We start from the raw sequence: 20,690 nt of genomic DNA on the forward strand, positions 1-20,690 counted from the left end.
AGAATGGAAATAAAATAAAAATGTAAGTAGTAAAATGCGTTTAGTAATCAGAGCCAACATTTATTTTCCAGTGTGAGTCGCACCTGTGGGCAGCAGGACAAGTATTGTGCACGTTGACTCCAGATGATTTTTTTCCAGTTTTTGTAAAGTAAATCAAAGAAATTCTACTTTTTTTTGTAGCGTTTTAAGGGGTTTCTTGCATCATAATTTTGTTAAACTCTACACAAGACAGTTTGCAGTTCCTCTGCTTGTAGTCATGGTTGTTGTTTCCATAGAGGTGCAGGAAAAACAATTAGTCAATTAGTGGATTCTGCATGGCTATAAATGTTGCTGGTCTCTGTTACTGCAGATACACATCAATAAGGCATCCATCTGTGGGAGCACACTTGCACTTGAATATTGTAAAATCACAAAAACTGCACTTAGTATGTGTAAATGTACTAAATGTAAATGTATAAAAAGATGCTTTGAACTTACAAAAATCCCTAATAGCAGTCATTCTATCAAAGCACACTACAGAGTTTTCCTCTTCATGTATAAAGACCTGTTTGCTTCAAGTGGTAGCCTTCCTTTAAATGAAAAAAAGCACTTGCCTGCAGCAGTAATCATGTTTGGAAAGCAGGGACCAGTTAATCACAGCATGTTCTAAACAAACGCCTGTAGCTCATCATACAGTTTATCTATGAATAGGGAGCAATTTATCCGATGCACTCGAGCCAGCGCTCTAAATCGTGACAAAAACAAGATTAACTGCGAGCAAATACAATGAACACACGTCGTATTTCTATACGCTATTACACTGCTGGTGCCAAAAATGTCATCAGTTCAGGCTGTGTTTTCCTTCAAGCTGCTCGTTCTTAGCGGACAGAAATGAACTTTCTTCACGGTTCTAGGAATCGCGTCCTCTGAGATGCTCAGCTGCACGTCGCTGTCAAACTGAGCAGTTACAGTATTTGCATACTTGCTGCCTCTTAGCGAGAACAAGTGTTGCTATTCTGACCTCTCCCATCAGCGAGCCGTTTCAACTTGTTGACCCTGTCTGTGTGCTTTGTAATTACGCTGTATTTATATCTGAGGAGTTATTTTTGATCCACACGGAGAAGAGTTAGGAATCGACCGATATGGGTTTTCTTTTCAGGGACGATACTGATGCAGACTATTGGTAATCAAGAAAGACCGATATTTGGAACCATATGTATGAGATTTAATGAGTTCCCAGCATGTGATAGCAGAGAACCTGTCACTCATAACTAGACCCCTTCATTAATAAGGTTGACTTTAACCAAATATGTAAAATAAAAATAATGTTTGTGTTTGATCGACTGAGAATGAGGAGTTTGTCTGCAATTATAAATGCTGTTCTTCTCTATGTTCTTAATCTTTCACTGTTCTGTCACTTTTACTGCTTGCTAAGATCTTAAATTAATTATTGTTTTCCAGACTTTGTTTGAGGTAAATCAGTGGCTATCCATTAGCATAACCTTAGCCACTGTGAGAGGAGCTAATTTCCTTTTTTTTTTCCATTTTCCTTGTGTTTCTCATTCAGTGTTTACAGTTTCTGAGACCACAGAGTGATACAGGCTGAATCAGACCTGAAGTAGCACATTTAACCCTCGTGTCGTACTGCGGGTCAAAATTGACCCGTTGTAAAGTTTGAAAATGTGGGGAAAAAAATTACAAATTTTCACAGTGAAACTTCTGATGTCCACATTTTCAACATTTTTGGGAAATCTTTGAACATTTTTTGGTGGAAAAAAAGAAATGTTAAAAATGTTTTTTTAAAGAAAATATCAGAAGTTTTACTAATATATGTGTGTAACCACTTTAGATATTTTTAGGATTTTTTTGGAAGATTTTTGATCATTTTTTAAAATATTTACAAGAATTTCCTTGCCAAATTTGGGTTGTTTTTTTAATTAAATGTTTTAAGGGAAACTTTTAACCCTTTAAGCTTCAGTCAATTCCAGCCGTTTTCAGTACAAAAAATCGCTAATATTCTATTTTTAAATAAAAAAAATGACGAAAAATACAGGGAATATTGGACGCACATCGCGAGGTGCATTTCCTTGAAAACGACCAATTCGTGGATTTTATACCGACTTCAGGACATGTTTTGGACAAAATAGTTTACTGGCTTGTGTTGTCTGGATGTAAAAGGTTGGATTATGGCCGTTTTTTGTGGAATCTTTTTTTCTGTGTGTAATAATGAACCCGGAAATGTGAGTCGCGCTGTGTACGTTGAAGCCGTGTATAGAGAACGGATGGATGAATATTCGTTTTTGTCGGACAAATGTGTTTTTCTCACCCGCTGTGGTAATCGCATCTGAAAGTGGTTTATACCGGCGGATTCATGAGAATCTAAGCTTTCCATCGGCGTATAGTGTTTGTATAATCGGGTTTGCAGCCGTCGGACATTCTTGAAATTCCTATGCAAATTAGTAGGTGTACCGCCGGCGGTACACCTACGACGCACTGAAGCGTAAAGGGTTAAGAAATTATTGGAATTTTCTTCCTGAAAGTTTTGCAAATTTTCAGAAATTTGGGGAAATTTTTTGATGGATTTTTTGATTTTTTTCAGACAAGGAAACAATATTTTTTGGTGCCCGAAAATGAAGACAACAGTCAATAATCAGTCAAAAAGAATACTGATATCAATAATCAGAAAAATGCCACAACAGTCAGCTATCTCAATAATTGGTCCCTCCCTGTGACAAGCGTGGTATCGTTCCTTGTCTTTTCATACGTCTCCTTCATACAGCTGGACGTACCTGGGTGACGGGCAGCCCCAGGTTTTCAGCGACCTCCCTCGGCTCCACCAGTCGGTAGAACTCGTCCTCCAGCTCCTGCAGCTTCTGCTTCCTCTGGCTCACCTTCTCTCTCTCCAGCTGGTCCCGTTCGGCTCGCTCCGACGCCGACACCGAAACCAGGTGAGATACCGACCTCTGCTCTACGTCGCTGCTGCCGTTCGGCTCGTGTTGCTGGTCCTGCCGGAGCTCGGAGGTCACACCGATGGCAGCGGCGTCCCAGTCAGGTCTGGCAGCACCGTGAGCTCCGTTGGCGGCGGTGTGGTTGCCATTGCTCACCACGGTGGAACTGGAGGCGGCTGCAGAACCGTTGGCGACGGCGCAGCTGTGCTCCAAACAGAAGGACTTGAAGCGCACCTCGTCGTTCTCGGCCAGGATGGTCTTCATCTCCAGGCCGTGGTCGAAGGCGCATGTCACATGGAAGGCCACAATACAGGAGGGCATGGAGCACTGGGAGGGAAAGATGAAGGAGAGTTAAAGGCAGACAAACACAAACACACACACAAAAAAACTGTCTTCAATTTCTCAGACACTTTGTCACAACTGTTTGTTTTGAAGTGTCATTTTCGGTCCATTTATTGCGTTATCAAGGTTCCAATACCAGTGCGGCGAAGCAGAAAGACAAGCCGAGTCACAACAAACACGGTTCCACCATTTCTGCTGACATTTTTGGGATGTGTGTCAGAGTGTGTGTTTCTCAGTGCTATCCATTACAGGTCATACTAAGAGGCGACCTCCCACTGTGTCCCTCCAGGCACAGTGTGATTTTGTGCGTTTGAGCCCTCGTGGCTGTCCGCCGCTGTCACTGCGTGCACGTAAATGCACATTTGTAAACGCCTGTGCGGCGTAAGTGTGTGTGTGTGCAGAGGAGTTCAGCATCCAGCGGGAGGTTGTGTAGCTCTGCAGTGTTTTGTATGCGACAAAAACCTGACTGATGGTAGTGACTCCACCATCTGGAAAACAACTTGTAACATTTCCACTCCTTCTCTCCCTCTCATCCTCTCTCTGATTTCATGCTTAAAAATAATTACAGGAGGCAGCTAAGCTTATCCAGTGCTTATCCTTTTTCTTTTTTCTCGCTTTAAAGAAAGTTTTTAAAAGCTTTAATAAGTTTTAATTGGAACTACTTCCTCCCGAAGAAGCAGTCCAGTTCTGATTGGTACGGGCTTTTGAACATTTCCTAATGCCGTTTGTGTGTCGAGGCGAAAATTACATAACTTTAAAAGCCATAATACCCCATTTTCGCTGTAATTACCTTGAATTTAAGATAGTCTGTGCTGGAATTTTAAGTATCACTCTCTAGCACAGTCCAATACGCAGATTTAGAGCTATAATAGGTCATCACTGTGACATGAACCAGTCCATTATTACAACCGTCCAGCCTTTAACAGTGCGTTGAATCTGTGAGTTTCCAACCTGAGTGTTACTGAGACCTCGGGCTGCTTACGTCTTCATGCTACCCCCAATGATTTCCTTGATTTGACGTTGTGTCAATGCTTATTTGTATATGGGATAGTATTTAAAGATTTCATGCCTAAACCACGACTTGCACAGCTGATATAAGCTGGGCGTAAAAGTGTCTTTGTTTCGTTAGCTACTGTCAAAGTATCCTGTAGTTCGTCTTGCATATGTCCAGTTTGTCCATTAATCGCTACAGAAGTCTCTGTCATGGCACCTGTTGCTAGCTAAACCCCCACAATGCTCTTTGCTCGCTCCCAGGGAATTTCCCGTAGTCCAAGTGATCGCTACGTCAGGTAGTTTCATTAGTAACACAAACAAGCTGCCGTCTTCCATCTCACATTTGTAATATTTTTTAATCTGTGGAATTACTAACAGCAACTCATCGATGGGTAATTATTAACAACTACTAAAAACAGCAGTCCATCTATGTTCCAGCCTTCACCTGGTGTTATGAACTTTGGGTAGAAACTGAAAAATAAGACTGCAGATGAAAGCAGCTGAAATGAGTTTCCTCCACTGGGTGACTGAGCCCTGGCCAGAGACAGGGTGAGATCAGACATCTGGAGGGTTAGAGGAAGGTTTCTCCTGCCTATTGAAAGGAGCCAAAGCAACTCTGAGCCTGAGGTACAACTAGAAGTTGTTGGAGGGATTACACACAGGAAGAACGTTGCTTTGTAGTAATTATTCTTTCTTGTTAGTTGGCAGTGGACATGTTTTATGGTTTCTGGAGATGCAGGCAAAAACAAAGAAGGAGATGCAGCCAAGCTTTCATGTGACTTAAAGGTTTGCTACATCAGAACTTTTTGAAAAAAAATATTTCTATCATATAGATGGATATGTACTTCATTAATCCTGAAGGAAATTCAAGTATTCAGCAGCTTACATACAACAAAAATAACTGAAAGATAAAACAGGCAGAAGGGATGAGTCGAATACAGATCGTACAACATAGGCCTTCAAGTTTAAAGCTCCTGCTGATTGGAACAATCTTCCTGTTAATATTAGATCCCTCCCTAATCTAAGTCTATTCAAACATGCTTTGTCTTCTTATCTTAGGGTTGAATGCTTTTGTGGTTGAGGGATCTTTTTATTTCATCACCTCCTCATGTTATTTTCCTACCTTGTCCATTTCTGAGTCACTGCAGATAAAGACTGTATTATGGTAGTTTGGTTGAATATCCTTTGTATTTGTGTTTGTGTGTGAATGTGCTTGTGTGTTGTATTGTATTGTGTTGTAATATTGCTGTACTGTTGCCTAACTGGACCCCCTCGAAAACGAGGTGACACACCTCAAGGGGTTATTCCGAATAAAGAATTTGAATAGTACGAGGGGGAGAGGGGGGGCATCCGAATACTCGGATCTCAAAATAAATATTCGGATACCACCATAACAATCACATATTCAGATATTCGGGTCCAGCCCTAGTATATACTCTGCAAAAACCCAACTTGCTGTACAATACTATAAACAAAATACTTCTAATTTAAAATCTATAGAAATATTAATTGTATTAAAAGTCAATATACAGTATTTACACCTTTTAAGGCACCATGATGTGATGTCACTTACATTTACATTTTCTCATGCAATACTTCAAAAAGAGCATAAAAACACAACTACTGTACCTAAAATGTTTTGTTTTTTTTGGTATTTGGGTGGTTCGATCCTTTAAGGTCAAGTCTTCATGACGACTAGGTTTCTCTCTCAGTGTATTGTCTTGTGTTAAGAGTGCTTCATTTGCTGTTATATAGGAGAAACTCGGTGAGCTATCTCACCTGATGCACCGACTAACCACTAAATCACTGAGTAAACAGGAACAGAAGGTACGATCCAACAGTCACATATCTGCCACCACTACAGATCCATCATCTTGTTAAAAAGTGTTACAGTCACAGGTCTCCACTACAGACCCACTTTTATTACCAACCAAATGTCAGATTGAGCCGCTGCAGCTGCTCTCACTTATTCGGTGTCAAAAGGCAAAAGGTTGAACACAGCGTGGAGCCGCCTGGATGTGTTGTTTGGTGCGAGCCAAGTCATCGCAAAAAACACTCATCTGGCCTTTTCGACTGCACCTGCTCTGTTCTGGCAGGGATTCATTAATAACGTTTTATCGGTGCCCACGCTGCCTCCAAACGCTTCTGTTTGTGGACGACAACATGTCGGTTTGACTGCAGTAATCTTAAACCCCGTGCATGACGTAACTTCGCTTCCAGGCCTACTCACCATCATTATATCACATCTTCTTTGGCTTATAAACGCTTGATTCCTCATCGGACGCCATATGTGTGATTCGCAGTAATTATCTGGAGATGCAAATCAGTTGCAAAGCGGTACTCAAAACACAAATTACACTTCATTAATTAACACTTCCTTTCTTTTGTTTTGCGTGTGCATGTAACTGTTGCAAACAAGAAGAAAATCAATACTTCTCTGCTTCACTGTCTGCATTTTCCTCTAATGCGCTTCATCGACCGACAGCAGACTTTTAGGTTTTGTTCAGGGTTCGGCTCCTGAGTTTCATGTCGCAAGAAGATCTCACACAAATAAAATTAACTTAAAAAGTAACAAATAAATAACGCCATCTTAATATGTTGAATCTCATGTCAAATTATTAGAGAACTGCTGAAAAAATATGACTTTATACACTGAAAAAAGGAGCAAATGTAGATTAAATCTCTACATCTGAGTGGATTCTGCCGTTTTGTGACACGAAATAAAACACATTACCCCTTAAAATAGTAATTGTTGCATGTGGCAATACTTCTTATAGATTACATCAGATATCACTGACATGCAGATGTAGTGATGTAACATTGCGTCAGCTGTTACTTTCAGCCATAAAAGCTCGATCTGCAATAGTTGCACGCACTCCTCTGCTTGTGTCAGGATGGCATCTGGTGAACTTTTCATTTTGTTTCCCATTAAAAATGGTGCTGTGAAGGAACTCGGGGCCTCCTGATCATTTTTCAGCCATAAATGTCAAACGTGTTTACCAAAACTGGGAAAGGTTGCTAATTTTCATTTAGTAATATTTGGAGAGCACTCGTCAAATATTAGCTGTTTTTAATACTTTTTTTTCACGTGCCGTTGCGAGAAAAAGGTTAGAAATGTGAAATTCCTGGTTGATAAAGTGTCTTTGAGCACTCGTGTATATTAGTGATTAATCATGTGATCAGCTTGTTAGTCTCAAGTTGCTCCTTCATTTCCCTGTAAGTCAGATTGATGCAGTAATTATTTCACTCCTACGTTTGCTCTTCAGTGCATTCTTACGCCTAATTCATATTTCCAGGCTGATATCTTTGAGCTTTCAGTGCAGCTACGTTGCCGACTTACATTAAAACAGAATTAAAACGTGTCTCAACCTCTTTCGATCACTTCTTTTCACAAGTTTTTGAAAAACTGCGATGATTTTCACACCTATACATTTTCAACACCTTGGACTTCCTTCAAATCTGCAAACATTCACTGGTCTCAATGTGCTATTCACATGTGGTAAAAGCTGAATTTCTCTGAACCTTTTCACAGCGTACTTACAGGGCGACTGATGTTAACGTCATTTCGTTTTACTGAGATTATCATTGGTCTTGTTGCAGCTCTTCATTGAAGTCATATTAACTTTCTAACATTAAAATGACTCCAACATTCTCTAAAACGTACGCACGGTGCTTCGCGCATCATTTTATTCACAATTTAATCGAAACAAAGTCGGTATCTTTGAGAATTTTGACATTTCTACTTGACTTTTACACAAAGTTCTCTATATTTGAACAACGCTAGGTTGCACAGAATGAGTTTGTAGCGTAAAAGCTAACTGGCAGGCTGTTGTCATCAGTTCAAAACATATTTAGATGATCTACTTAACCTACAGTATGTGTTTACGTATTAACCTTATGCACTCATAGCAGAGCTGCAGGTAATTTAAATCTGAGGGGCTGCCGTGTCCTTCTGAAATCTCTGAAGAACACAAACTAACCATGAAGCAGAGAGGCTTTAATTAGCTGAGCGTATCACCCCATTACTGAAGACTGTTGCTCACAGACTCACTTGTCTTTGAGCTTTTACAGATACAGTACAGTCTGAACCATCTGACCTTTCCGGTGCACCTTCCTTCACTAAAGCAGTGATTAAGAGCCTCCTAACACTCAGAGAAGTCGCCAATTAATACGGGGGGCTGTTAAATACAGACGTTTTGTTCTGAACACTCGACCGTCATTAGCTGCACATGAAAAGAGACACAACAAGGTGCCTTTATTAGTCAAAAGGCTTGAAGTATCGAACAACAAAGCGGCTTTTAGCATCAGAAATAGAAGATTTCTAAAGCTGTGACCTGCTGCACATTGAAAACACACAAGCTACAGATTTACGAGGGCAACTTTGGATCATACATTTTGTTTCATCTACAATGTGTTCGTGAGCTGCTTGAGCGTTCATCAAAACGCTCAAATATGAAAAACAGTTGGAAAGATCAGCACTGACGATGTGTTTCTTATTCTCTCCCTGAGCAGAAACTTTTCATGACAGAAAACCGACTTGTTATTTCACACTTTTCCCTACATTAGGGTCCTACAAAGGCTTCCCGCCGCTCGTGCTGCCGTGCCATATGAGCATCTCTACCTCATGTGCGAGGTGGCAGCTGATACTGAGAGCGTTTGTACAGCCGCCTGCCTCCAGCGATGGAAACAGGAGAGAGACACTCGCTCCCAACGGGCAACTCTCGCTCAAGGGCTCGCTGTTAATCTACGGTATCAATACCGCGACGGCAAACACCACCGCACCAATAAACTCGTACGTATACATCCGACATGCACGTGAATGAACCGCAAGGATACGTACCCATATGCAGCATGGGACTTTAGAAACGCAGCTCACCTTAAGGGCACTTTTATCCGCTGAATGTGCTCAGGCTAATGGCTGCAGAGTGAGTTAGTGTGAGTGAGTCAGCGGGGGGGGGGATTTGTTTGCGCACCCAGCAGCATGTTAAAGCAGGGCTGGACGCAAACAACCCAGCAAGAGACTTAGAAATGCAATGATCTGTGTTGTCATTTTGTGATTGTGCGTACATGCGTTTTATAATTCTACTCGTGTTTTGCTGTATTTATGCGTTTCTACAGGTGTATATCATGCTGTGTGGGCGTACCTAGAGGGATGTATTTCCGAATGCAAGGATCAGAGTGTTTGAGTGTTGGTGTCACTCCAAAATTTCACACACGACATAAACTTTTAACAATTTTTACACCACTTCCAATTGAGATACAGCACGAGAATAGTAAGAAGATGGAGAAAGGGAAAAGGGATAAGAGGAAAAGTGGACAGCAGCTGTTGGAGAAAAATCCAACACTGCAGCAAACATGCTTTTGCTAAACTTTACAAATTCAGAAAAGGCAAAAACAGAAGCAAACACATTATTCTGACAGCATTTCTCCTTCACAGAAGAAACAAGAAAAACACTCAGAGAGCCCAATACTCCGCCAAGATTATTCATTCCCTGACCTTGCACTGAGCACAGGCGTGTGTCATGCATGTGTATGTTATGTACGGATACCGAATCACATGACCTAAATATGTAGCGGGCGGCAGGAATTGATGGGGCTCAGAAACACCCCCACAATTTAATCAATTGTTCCTTGTAACATGTCCGATAAGTCTGGATTTGTAGTGGAATCATGTGATCCTCAGCAGGCAGCTTTTCTTTCAAAAATAAGTTAATATCTAAGTGACTCTAAACCTTTGAATGGTAGTGTATGTGTTCCCTGCCTCTCTCCACTCACCTCTTCTCACTAAAGGCAGCTCGAGCACACCAGCTCACCTACGAAAACTACTTTATGCTCCAGATTGCAAGTTCTAATATCGGACTAATTCAATTCATAGATGTTGGAACTGACTGTAAAGAATAATAACGACACAGAAAGCCCCACTCAGCAAGCTGACAGTATTCAGGTTTGAAAGAAGCAGTTTTTTTTTTTTTAGACTGTCACCAGTACTCTGCTCAGCCACTACCAAAAAAACACCATATAAACATATTAGCAAGGTAAAAAAAAAACATGCTTTTCACTGGAGGGTATTTGTTTATTACATCTTCAGCTATAGGAGAAGGTAAGAACCATAGACTGTATATAAAGATGGACGTAGCATCTGGCTCCAAAACTGAAGCCAACCCGGAAGTGTCAAAAACTTGCAATATCACGCCGTCCGCTAGGGTTGGCTCCAAAAAGCTTTTTCTCCATAAATAAAATTGGATAGACTGATTTTCTACAGCTCAGGATTTTTTTCCCGTTAGTTTTCATGGTCAAAATGAGAGATCAGGTGGCCGATCTTAAAATAAATCAATACTGAATTTGAAACAAATCGTTAAAGGTGGCGGAGCCAGGGGGCGTGGCTATACTTGATTGACAGTCCCATTGACTGGTCCTGCCCCTAGTTGCTCTCCGGTCCAGCCTGTTTGGTGACGCTTTTTACGTCACTGGCTCCAAAAAATCCAAAACGGCGACCAGGAAGTAGCAAAATCCGGGTGACGTCACGGTTAGTTTATGCCTGAGTACGAAGTTACTTTAAAAATCAGTGCATATGCAGTGTTGATTACTGACGTAACGTACCTGAATGCAGGTTCCTGTGTGTTCTCGACACAGACTGCAGGACAGAGCCCAGCGGCTGGCAGGGATGTGGGAAACCTTGGTAATGGGCTCCATCTTCTCTGGACAGCCTATACTCACCTACAGGACACACAACACACACAAATACATACATTTAACAGAAGGCAGACACTGTGTGGAGATTAACTGTATAAACTGTTCCTTTTTACCACTGAAAAGATTTTTACTAATTAGTAGAATGAAAAAATAATAACATACATTGCAATTATCAGTTTGACTTGTTAACTGAGCAAAAATGACAAACAGATGCTGCTTGTAGCATCTTAAATGCCAGGATTTGTTGGCTTTCTCTTTGAGTTTTGAATCATTGGTGAGATAGTTATGGGTACTTTCAGCATTATATGGACCAAACTATTAAAATATGACATGAACGTAAGCAGTTGTGATTGCTAGTGGTACAGTTATCTATGGAATGTCTTCACAGTCACCAAATTTCCACCGAACTTTCCAAAAAATGTTAAGAGTCGCCTCATTGTAACTTTTAAAGAAACTGCTTCAGTCTTCCAATTTCAAGGCCAAGATAGCAAATTTAAGAAAAAAAAAGAGCTTTCCTTGGACCCAGAATGAGGACACATGTGCTCCGTTATTATGAAGCTCAGTGTGACTCGCTCTCTCTAAGAGGTCCATTCAGAGCAGCTTTGGCCCCGGACCTCCCTTCACCAAACACAACCAAGAAGTCATTGACTTGTGCCAGCTACCCATGAAGAACCAAGTGAAGGGCACTCATCACCAAAGCGCCATTTCTTCCCTCCTTCCTTCCTCCACTCTGCCTCTTTCTTTTGTCCACCTCTTTCACACATCTTCTCGTATTTGAGGCGCGGGCCTCTCGTCTTTGTCCTGCATTAACGAGCTGACGGCTGATTTCCGCAGGTCGCGCTCCTCCCTCTCTTCATCCACTCGTCCTTCTATCTCATTTTCTTCCTCTCCTCTCATGTGCTCGTCGGCAGAACAAGCCTCTGCTCTTTCTGCTATTATTGACGTCTTTTGTGCAACACACTCAATTGGAGTAGGGGTCAATTTTCACTCCATTGAGAATGTCAATAGAAAGTGCAATCCAGACAATGATGCCACAGCCGTCACTGTCAGTGCCCGCTTCTTTTATACAGTTGATGTATGAGCCAATCGATGGCAAAAGGATTTCCACTTTTTGAGTAGTGTAGTTAATTGATTGGATTGTTTGCAGCCATGATTCCGTCACATATACAAACCCACACACACACATAGAGGTTTGCACTTACACACACCCTCCATCCTCTCCTTTTGGTTGTCGATACTGGTGTGGGTGTGTGTGTGTGTGTGTGTGTGTGAGCACGTGCAGGTCTTTAACATGCTCATTCACGGTTATTGTAGCCTCAATTACTTCACATTTCAAAGCCAAGAGATGAAAAAAAAAATAAAGCGGTCGAAATTTGAAATCACTTCAGTGGAAACGGGTGGAAATCACACGGTTAAATGGAAAGGCGTCTTAAAAGAAGGGCTTTATGAGAGTGGGTGTGTGTGGTGGAAAGCAGTTTAAAGGAAGACCTCTCTCTAGGGGCTGAAGGCAGAGGGCAAAATAGCAGCTCCACACACAGCACTGCGGGGGGGCTGTATCGTTTGAAGGCTGGCTGGTGTGTTCACACATGCAAACACACGCCAGCCTTTTTTTTCCGACGCGATCATATCCAGAAGAAAAAACCTACAAGCTCTCGCTGCGATGTGTGCGGTAGCGGGGGTTAATTTGTGTACAGGTCTGCCATTAACACCTCTTTAGCTCTTTGCAAGGACACACGCACAAACACACATTGAGCACAGACATGCAAATTATCTTTTTCTCCCCCCCCCCCCCCCCCCCCCCCCCCCCCCCCCCTTTCTCCTCCCTCCTCCACGCTAGGAAGAGAAAACAAAAGCAAACGGAGCAACGAAAACAATTAGCCCAATCAAGGGTGACAGAAGGCAATTAGAAGTAAAAGGTTCGCGGTGCCAAAAGCCACTCTATTATTGAGAAATGTGCCGCTGAATAGACTGAAGACACATGACTGACTGTCTTAGCGCTTTAAAGGTGTGCGAGGCGTGAAGCAAGTCCCCGAACCTCTGAAATGAGCGACTCCATTTGGAGCTTTCAGGTGATAGATGCCTCCAAAAAGATATTATCACGACAAATCAAAGGCAAAATGAGCGGCTGCTCGGCTGCACACTTGACAAACAGGTTCCTCCCGCATCATTTTGAATTATCTGCAGACTTGACTGAAGGAGCTACATTAAGTATTTTAAGCATTTATTCTAGGCAATACAGCCTGGAGGAAACCAGTGACAGGTGCAAATGTAAACTCATAGCAACGTTAAAGGTTTAAGTGATGTTTATGATATTTTCCAGACACATGTATGTCATATGTGGGCTGAAAGAGTTGTGTGTTACTGACTGTAACCAAATATCTGGGTTCAAAATGCAAATTCAACCTACTGAAGCTACACTGTAAAAAAAAGAACATTTATTTTGTATTTCTAACTATAATATTTTGAACAATTTGCAGTTCTTTTACAGATTTTGCCCATTTTGTTAACTTACAGAAAATAACAGACAAAAATCTATCTTTTTTACGCTGGACTATGAAACTATCATATTTTGCTGTATTTAAATCATAAAAAAATCTGTATTTTTACAGACATTTACTGTTATGAAAGAAAAATACATTAAGGACAGAAAAATGGTAAATAATGTCGTTATGTGTTACATATTTTACATGTCATGTTAGAAAATGTCTGATAAAATCATACAAAAAAGTAGTAATTTACATGTTGACTGTAAAAGAAAAAAAAGCAGAAAATGTGTATAGTGTCCACAATAAAATAAAAATCTGTATTTAATAAATAGTACTGCCTTTTTTGCAATGTGTGACTGTAAAATTACACTTTAACTATATTCAAAGTAGCTAAAAATATAATTGTTTTACAGATATTAACTGTTTCTACAGCTTTTGAACATTACAGTATTTCATAGTTTTTTCACATACTTTTTTGGCACCCTTGCTGACTGATTTTCACTTCTTTTTAAAAAATAAATAATTACCTATAATTCAGCACAAATTACAGGAAGCTGTGCAGCTCTGAGCTCACACAACAAAAGAAAGAATTTGCAGTCGATTAAATCCTGGACTGCATCAGAAATGGAATAACCTGCTGACTTCAGTTTCCAGACCACAGAAAATGACCCCCATCCGACCGTAAATGAACCCTCGGACCATCTGACCTCTTCGTCTTTGGTCTCACCTCAGGGATCCATAAGGCACAGCTGACGTGGACCCACTTGGTTCCACTGCGGGTGGGCTTCAGGGCTCCCCCTCTCTTGGGGCAGAGCAGACACTTTGGCTGGACCCCCAGAGCGCAGGTCCGACACAGCCAGTTCCCCTGCGGTACCTTCAGGATGCCGTAACACGCCTGGAACACGGAAGGAAATGCGGGAGGAAAGATGTTAGAGGTGATGATGTGAAGGAGACACGCACAGAGACGTTTTATTCAAGTAAATTTTGAATCATGTTCAGGAAAATGTTCGAGATTTTGGGAATGTTTGGGTCTGAAGGTGACGAAATCCACCATCCTCATGCTAAGCTAACCAGCTACCAGGTTTAGCTAAACAACACAATACTTTTCCATTCAATATTTATTATGTTCTTCTATCTTTCATTTGTCAATATGTGGTGTTACAAAGGAGTAATTTGCAATCAGTTTCTTTTAGACTTACAGGCAAAGACATGAGGAATTGTAATTACAAACACCACTTATTGTTTATTTGTTTTGCAACTTCTGAAAAAGGTCAAATGTGCCCTGTTTATTATTATTCTTGTTGCTGTTGTATTGATTTTGTGAGGGCGAGCATCACCCAAGCCTGTTAAAGTGGGATGAAGCTCAGTGCCGTTTAAACAAATATGACATGTTTTCTTTGTAAGCTGATGCAGTTTGTCTATTTTGCCCGGTGGATGCGTTCATTTGAAAAGCAGTGTCAAAGTAACAGTGACCTGTCGTGATGAGAGAAGGCATGATATTATGTTAATTCTACCACAGGAGAGGCTTGAAGCGAAACAAAAAGGAAACACAAAACGACAGAAAAAGACAAAAATAATAAAAACAAGACAAAATGTTACAAAAATGAGACACAAAACAAAAGAACAATGAGCAATCTAGTATTTTACTTTATGATCAAATCAACTTATCATGATCTAGACATTATTTTAAATTCATAGTTTTACAAATTTACAATCTGCAGTTAAGGTCTTCTCTGTCATTTTACAAAGTCATCCCACTGGCCGAACTGGACCCTCTGGAGGTCCACTTTTGGGTCGCGGGCCGCATGTTTGACACCCTTGCCTTAAAGACTATCCTCACTGCTGTTCCAGTAACACTGATATAACAATCCTCCTTCCATATTATTGTTCACCCAAAACTTTGGTCTCAGCTCGCTGCCAGGAAGCAACACATTTCTGAAATGCCGCTTGTGTTGTTTTTAAAGCCCAGCAGGTCATTGTATCATCGGGGCTCCACCCAGTTCTCCTTCCGCTGACACACACAGGGGTGCCATGGAAGGTTTTCATGGCAGCATAATAGCATGCTTACTTATATCAGATAAGACCTGCTCCCCAGGCTCAGAAACAGAGAGTGATTTTATTGTCCAACATGATTTACTCCTCTTACTGCGTCGAGGGAGTCGTTCTCAAGCCTCCTCTTTCTGCCATCACTGCTTCCTCCTCTGCTTTACTTCTATCAAATCACAGTTCTAATGAGTCCAGTCAAAGTATCACTCCTTTAGATGAGGTCAGAATGAAATTTAGATCCGGAGTGTGACGGGGAAAGGATGCATCACGTTTTAAACAACTGAAAAGCACATACTCATCTCTAAGAACATAAAACGACAGAAAGGTTGTGAAAAAAAACTAACTTCACACCGACATGCTGGTGCCGAAGTGACGGGAGGTAGCGAAAGGAGACATCAAACACTCTGTCTTCATTAAAAGCAATTAAAGCACTTTATTGATCAAAGGAATTTATTGATCAAACCAAACGGCTCGGTGAGCAGGGCCTGTGTTCCACCTGCTGAAGGTTAGGGGGTCGGCCGAGCTCAAGGAGGAACAGCCAGTGCTGGATGTGCTCACACTTTAATCCAATAATATTACTTAATACCTCGGGGAGCAGCCGTTTCTCTCGCTGTTTGTTACATGTTGTTTCCATGACACCTCAGTGTTTGGCACCTACCTGTTCAAAAGCTGGGAAAACACCGAAGGAACCCTGTGAGCTCTGGAGCATTTTTAGTACTACGCCGTCATGTTTTGATGAACTGATCCCAAAATTGTTTGTACCTGGTGTATGATGAACATGTGCACGCAAAGGAGAGGTGATGTAATGCACGTTTCTGCCAACTTAGGAGACCAATAAAGGTGCAGCAGAGGCAGAAGACCGCAGAGAAGGGTTTAAACAAGCTTTAGTGAGAAACTTTGTAATCAAAACTGCACGTTGACGGTGAAAAACAAACCAAGAAGAACGTACGTCCGTCTGAGCCACATAGTTCTGGAACGAGATGATGGGGTGAATATTTTTAATTGTTACATATTTGGGATTATCCTGATGTCCTTCTTTTTTATAATTGTTCCTTTTGGATTTCATATGAAGAAGAAAAGAAAAGAAAGACTTAATTCCTGAACGCTAAATTAGGGCATGATTTTGGACCACAGACAAGATATTTTCCAGATGTTGTGCCAAAAAGTGATCGCTAACCTGGTTTAAATCTGTCGCTGCAATTATCCTTACACCTCTGCATTAGTTTAGCTCATATGTGCCCGATATTATTATTGTTTTTCAGGACTAATTCCACTAATATAATGCAATTTTTCATTTGTCTATAAATGTTTGCAGGCCAGTTGGTGTGACTGAATTGTTATTAATGCATCAAAATGACCTTATCTTAAAACGTAGCCCTTATTTGTTTATTTTAAGTGGAAAAATCACCCATATATCATCTTAATTAAAGTCTAAGCAAGGACTTAGACATACCAAGCACATACAACCTAAATAACAGTCAACAATAGTGCAGCACTGTCTTTAATCATCCTAAATTTAATGCCAGATTACATCATGGTAACAGCTATTTGCTTACAAGAAATAAAATTTCACAAAGACCACCAATGGAGCCTCAACATGAAGCATGTAATCACTTTTTAAGGATATCAGGATATATCAATCGCCAGTTGCAGTTCCCTGAATGGCCACTGGAGGCTGTCTCCAAAAGTGAGTCAGTCCCCATACATCCCCATATTATGATGTCCAATTTAACAGCAGAAATAAATATGTCTACAGATTGATACAAACACTGCTTTGGTCTCAACAGCTAACTTCCCTGTTTATGACAACGTTACCGAGGGGATTGTTTTATACAACTCGCGAACTTAAATTATATCAAGGCTTAAAGCTATGCATAATTAAGGCACTGGCCACTTTAGACATTACAGTCCATGACCCAGAGATGCCTGTTTGGCCCTGAAACGCCACCTCATTTCTTATTTTTGGATTAGCTACGGTCACCACACTGAGCTTCAAAACCGTCACAGAGGGTTCATCCATCGTTCTGTACGGCCAACGCCTATCACACATGTTGTCCAATATGTGCTACGACGACAACTTTATTTCACAAAACAGAACAGAAAAAGATGCTGGAGGAAAATTAGAAATGGTTTCGACTCCATTATTGACAATATTTTTAGCTCTTTCTGCAGCACATGTAGCAGAGCTCACATCACAGCTGAGCAGAGAGTGGAGCCGAGTCAAGTGGTGCCTTTACTAGGGCTGGACCCAAATATCCCGAATATCCGGATATTCGTTCACTATGGCACTATCCGGATATTAATTTGATATCCGAATATTCGCCCCCCCCACCCCTCGTCGGACGTTACCGGGCGAAAAAAATATGCTGCGTTACTGTCTTCCCTCCGCCTTCGGCCCACATCGGCACTTATCGGCTCATCTCATCATGTGATCACATAAACATGTACACATATGTCTATGTGATCACTCCCTCCTCCCCCCAGACGGAAATATTCGTAGCTCGTCTCTTCCCTGCATCTTCGGCCCACTTCGGCTCCTCCATTCGTGTTTGTAAACACCACCCAAATGGCCAGGTGGCTGCCGACTCTGATGTCGCGCTTCACTTCGTTGCATATACACAAGACAAGATGCCGAAGACCTCTGCTGAAGACAAAACGAAGGCAACGAAGGTCGGTTTACACTGGGTTCAATCTGTCATCAGGAAATGTTGGCCAGAACTTTCTAAAAATGAAAACGGATCCGAATTTTCGGGCCGTCTGTGTCACAATCCGCCGCCGCCGCCACTACCGCACCTCCGCCGCCAAGCCGCGCTGCGCCCGTCCCTCCTCCCTCCGTCGGACGTTACGGGGCGGAACGAATATTCGGATATTCGTCTTTAATAGGGCCCGAATATTCGGAGGCCAGAAACCACTATTCGGGCCAGCAATGACTGATGTGGATATACTGATGTTCTTGTACCCTCGATGATCGGTTTCGACATCAGCCTCTGAATTCCAGCATCAGTCGGGCTCTAGTCTGTTTCCACATAATTAGTGAAAGTGTAGGTGACAGACCTAAAAATGTGATTTGCTGCACACTTGGGGAGTGATTTCCCTGCGAGTAAGAAGCAGCAGCCTGATGACACTAAAGATGTGTTAGTGCCGAAGGGTTCAACACAATAATTAATATTGTGCCACTGTGCAACAAACAGCAGATTCCCTCCAGCTGCGGCTGTCAGCGGCACTATTTGTGAAACTGCGACTATATGTATACTTCAGTGCTGTTGATATTATTCATCCCTTTGAAGATAGCAGCTAAACCTCGCCTTTGAATGACCTTGATTTTCTAATTTGCATTCATGCTTTTAGCATTTTATTTCCCCCCAAGGAGATTTTCTTATTCTGCAAAAACACACATAAAAAGCCTAAAGGACGACGGATAATTCCACAAGCAGACAGAGGAGAGATAAACAGAAGAATCCCATAATTCCTGACCTGATGAACGCAGACATTGCACTTGTCACAGAAGACCATCTCGTTGCCGTCCTCTCCCTCCGGTGAGCGGCAGACGTCACACACCACGTCCTCGTCGTACTCGATGCCCAGGCCTTCCTCCGTCTCGATGGCCTGCCGCATCTTCTCCTCACACACGCTCTCCAGCTCCACCAGAACACACTCCATCGTCAGCTCGTCCAGCTCTGGTAAGGCTGGTGGCGGGAAAACAGAAAGGAAACATTCAGTTTTGTTTGTCCATCTCAATGTAGAAGACATCATCCATCTCCTGCTAAAAAGTACATTCTGAAAACATTCACGTTAAAGGAGTTATGTTTTTAAAAAACATCATGAACAACCTGAGAATTTCTGAAGAAAAGTAAGTTCAATTTCAACATTATTATGTCTCAGCTTATCATTTATACATTACTACTTACAGATCACAGTTTATCTGGAAGTGAATGTTATAATATTTTACTTTATGAGCAAAACGACAAAAGTCAGACAAAAAAATGACAAAAAAACAACAAAAACAAGACAAAATATTACAAAAGGGAGAAACAAAATGACAAAAAATGAGACAAATGACGTGAAACAAATCAAACAAAATTAAAAAATGTACCAAGTCCATGCTTAAAAATATAATATTTACTGAAAATCAAATTTCATTTACATGTCTGATTAAAAGGCATGCCAAGAATACACCGTTTGCACAAACCACATTCGGTGAAAAACTAAAAATCTTGCCGTGTTTTGCATAACCGTGAAGCTACAGTCGACATGCTACAGTCACCTCAAAAAAATTCGGGAACCTTCTAAGCTTAACTAAGCTGAACTGCAGGCTGTGTATAAATGGAGCACAGAGTAGACAAGCACTGAAACTAATTAAATATATAAGCATTAATATAGCTTTAGTATGTCCCCATTTTTTCCCAGTATTGGTAACACCCGTGGGAGCTTGGAAAAGTGTTGTAAGAAGTGAATTAAGACATTTTTGAGTTCTCTCCACCTCTAGTCATGGTTGCAGGACTTTAAATTGCAGAGAAAAATGAGCCCACAGTGAGTAAAAGTGTGACAGGATTTAAAAACAAAACAAAACACCAAGATACTGCTGGAGGAAAGATAAGAAATGGAAAAAATGAAGTCCTTCTAACTGCTTGGCATTCAGAGGGTTAATGTAGATCTTCTTCTGATTGTTAAAAAAAATTAAAGTCAACAAAGCCAAGGCTGAGAGATGACCGCTGGGAGGACAGATAAATATTTCAGAAAACACTAAGCCTGTACAAAGCAATTAAAACAAAGAGTGGAGTTACAGGGTCAACACTCGCAGGTTTCTTTTAAGTCTTGCCATCGACGAGGATAAGAGTAACGGGAAACCGCTCATATGAAAAACAAAAGGAGCGAGCCAATTTACTAATTTTAAGTTATTTTTGGCCAGAGCACTTTGTCTCACACTTTAATTGGAAATGCACACAGCTCTCCTTTGAATGTTTATCTCACAAGGTCACTGTGTGTTTTCTTTGGGATGGCTTTGGGCGAAACATGCTGAAAAAGTAGCTGTGGGAGTACGAGGAGCTGCAGCCGACTCTTTGCAGACCAGAGTAAGCAGACAAACGCCACTTGTGCTCTGCAGGCCCATTTGCAATCGGACCGAAAAATGTCAAAATGTGCCATTAAGCCGTTGTCGTGCACGGCTCAGCGCTCGCTCTGCCAATGCGTGTCGACATCAGCA

At 41.4% G+C, this 20,690-nt stretch overlaps 1 protein-coding gene across 2 annotated transcripts in view; it reads right to left on the reverse strand.

Annotated features, from left to right (window-relative positions):
• The window catches only part of jade2 (jade family PHD finger 2), a 248,936-nt gene that overhangs the window by 91,719 nt on the left and 136,527 nt on the right, over positions 1-20,690 (reverse strand). For both annotated transcript variants that reach the window (XM_051937430.1, XM_051937429.1), the window contains exons 6-9: positions 18,962-19,173; positions 14,169-14,336; positions 10,863-10,979; positions 2,769-3,254 (exon numbers count right to left, since the gene is read on the reverse strand). In XM_051937430.1, the coding sequence (XP_051793390.1) occupies positions 2,769-3,254; positions 10,863-10,979; positions 14,169-14,336; positions 18,962-19,173 (983 nt within the window). The remainder of the gene's footprint in view (positions 1-2,768; positions 3,255-10,862; positions 10,980-14,168; positions 14,337-18,961; positions 19,174-20,690) is intronic.

The sequence above is a fragment of the Acanthochromis polyacanthus genome, chromosome 17, assembly GCF_021347895.1.
Source record: "Acanthochromis polyacanthus isolate Apoly-LR-REF ecotype Palm Island chromosome 17, KAUST_Apoly_ChrSc, whole genome shotgun sequence".
NCBI lineage: Eukaryota > Metazoa > Chordata > Actinopteri > Pomacentridae > Acanthochromis > Acanthochromis polyacanthus.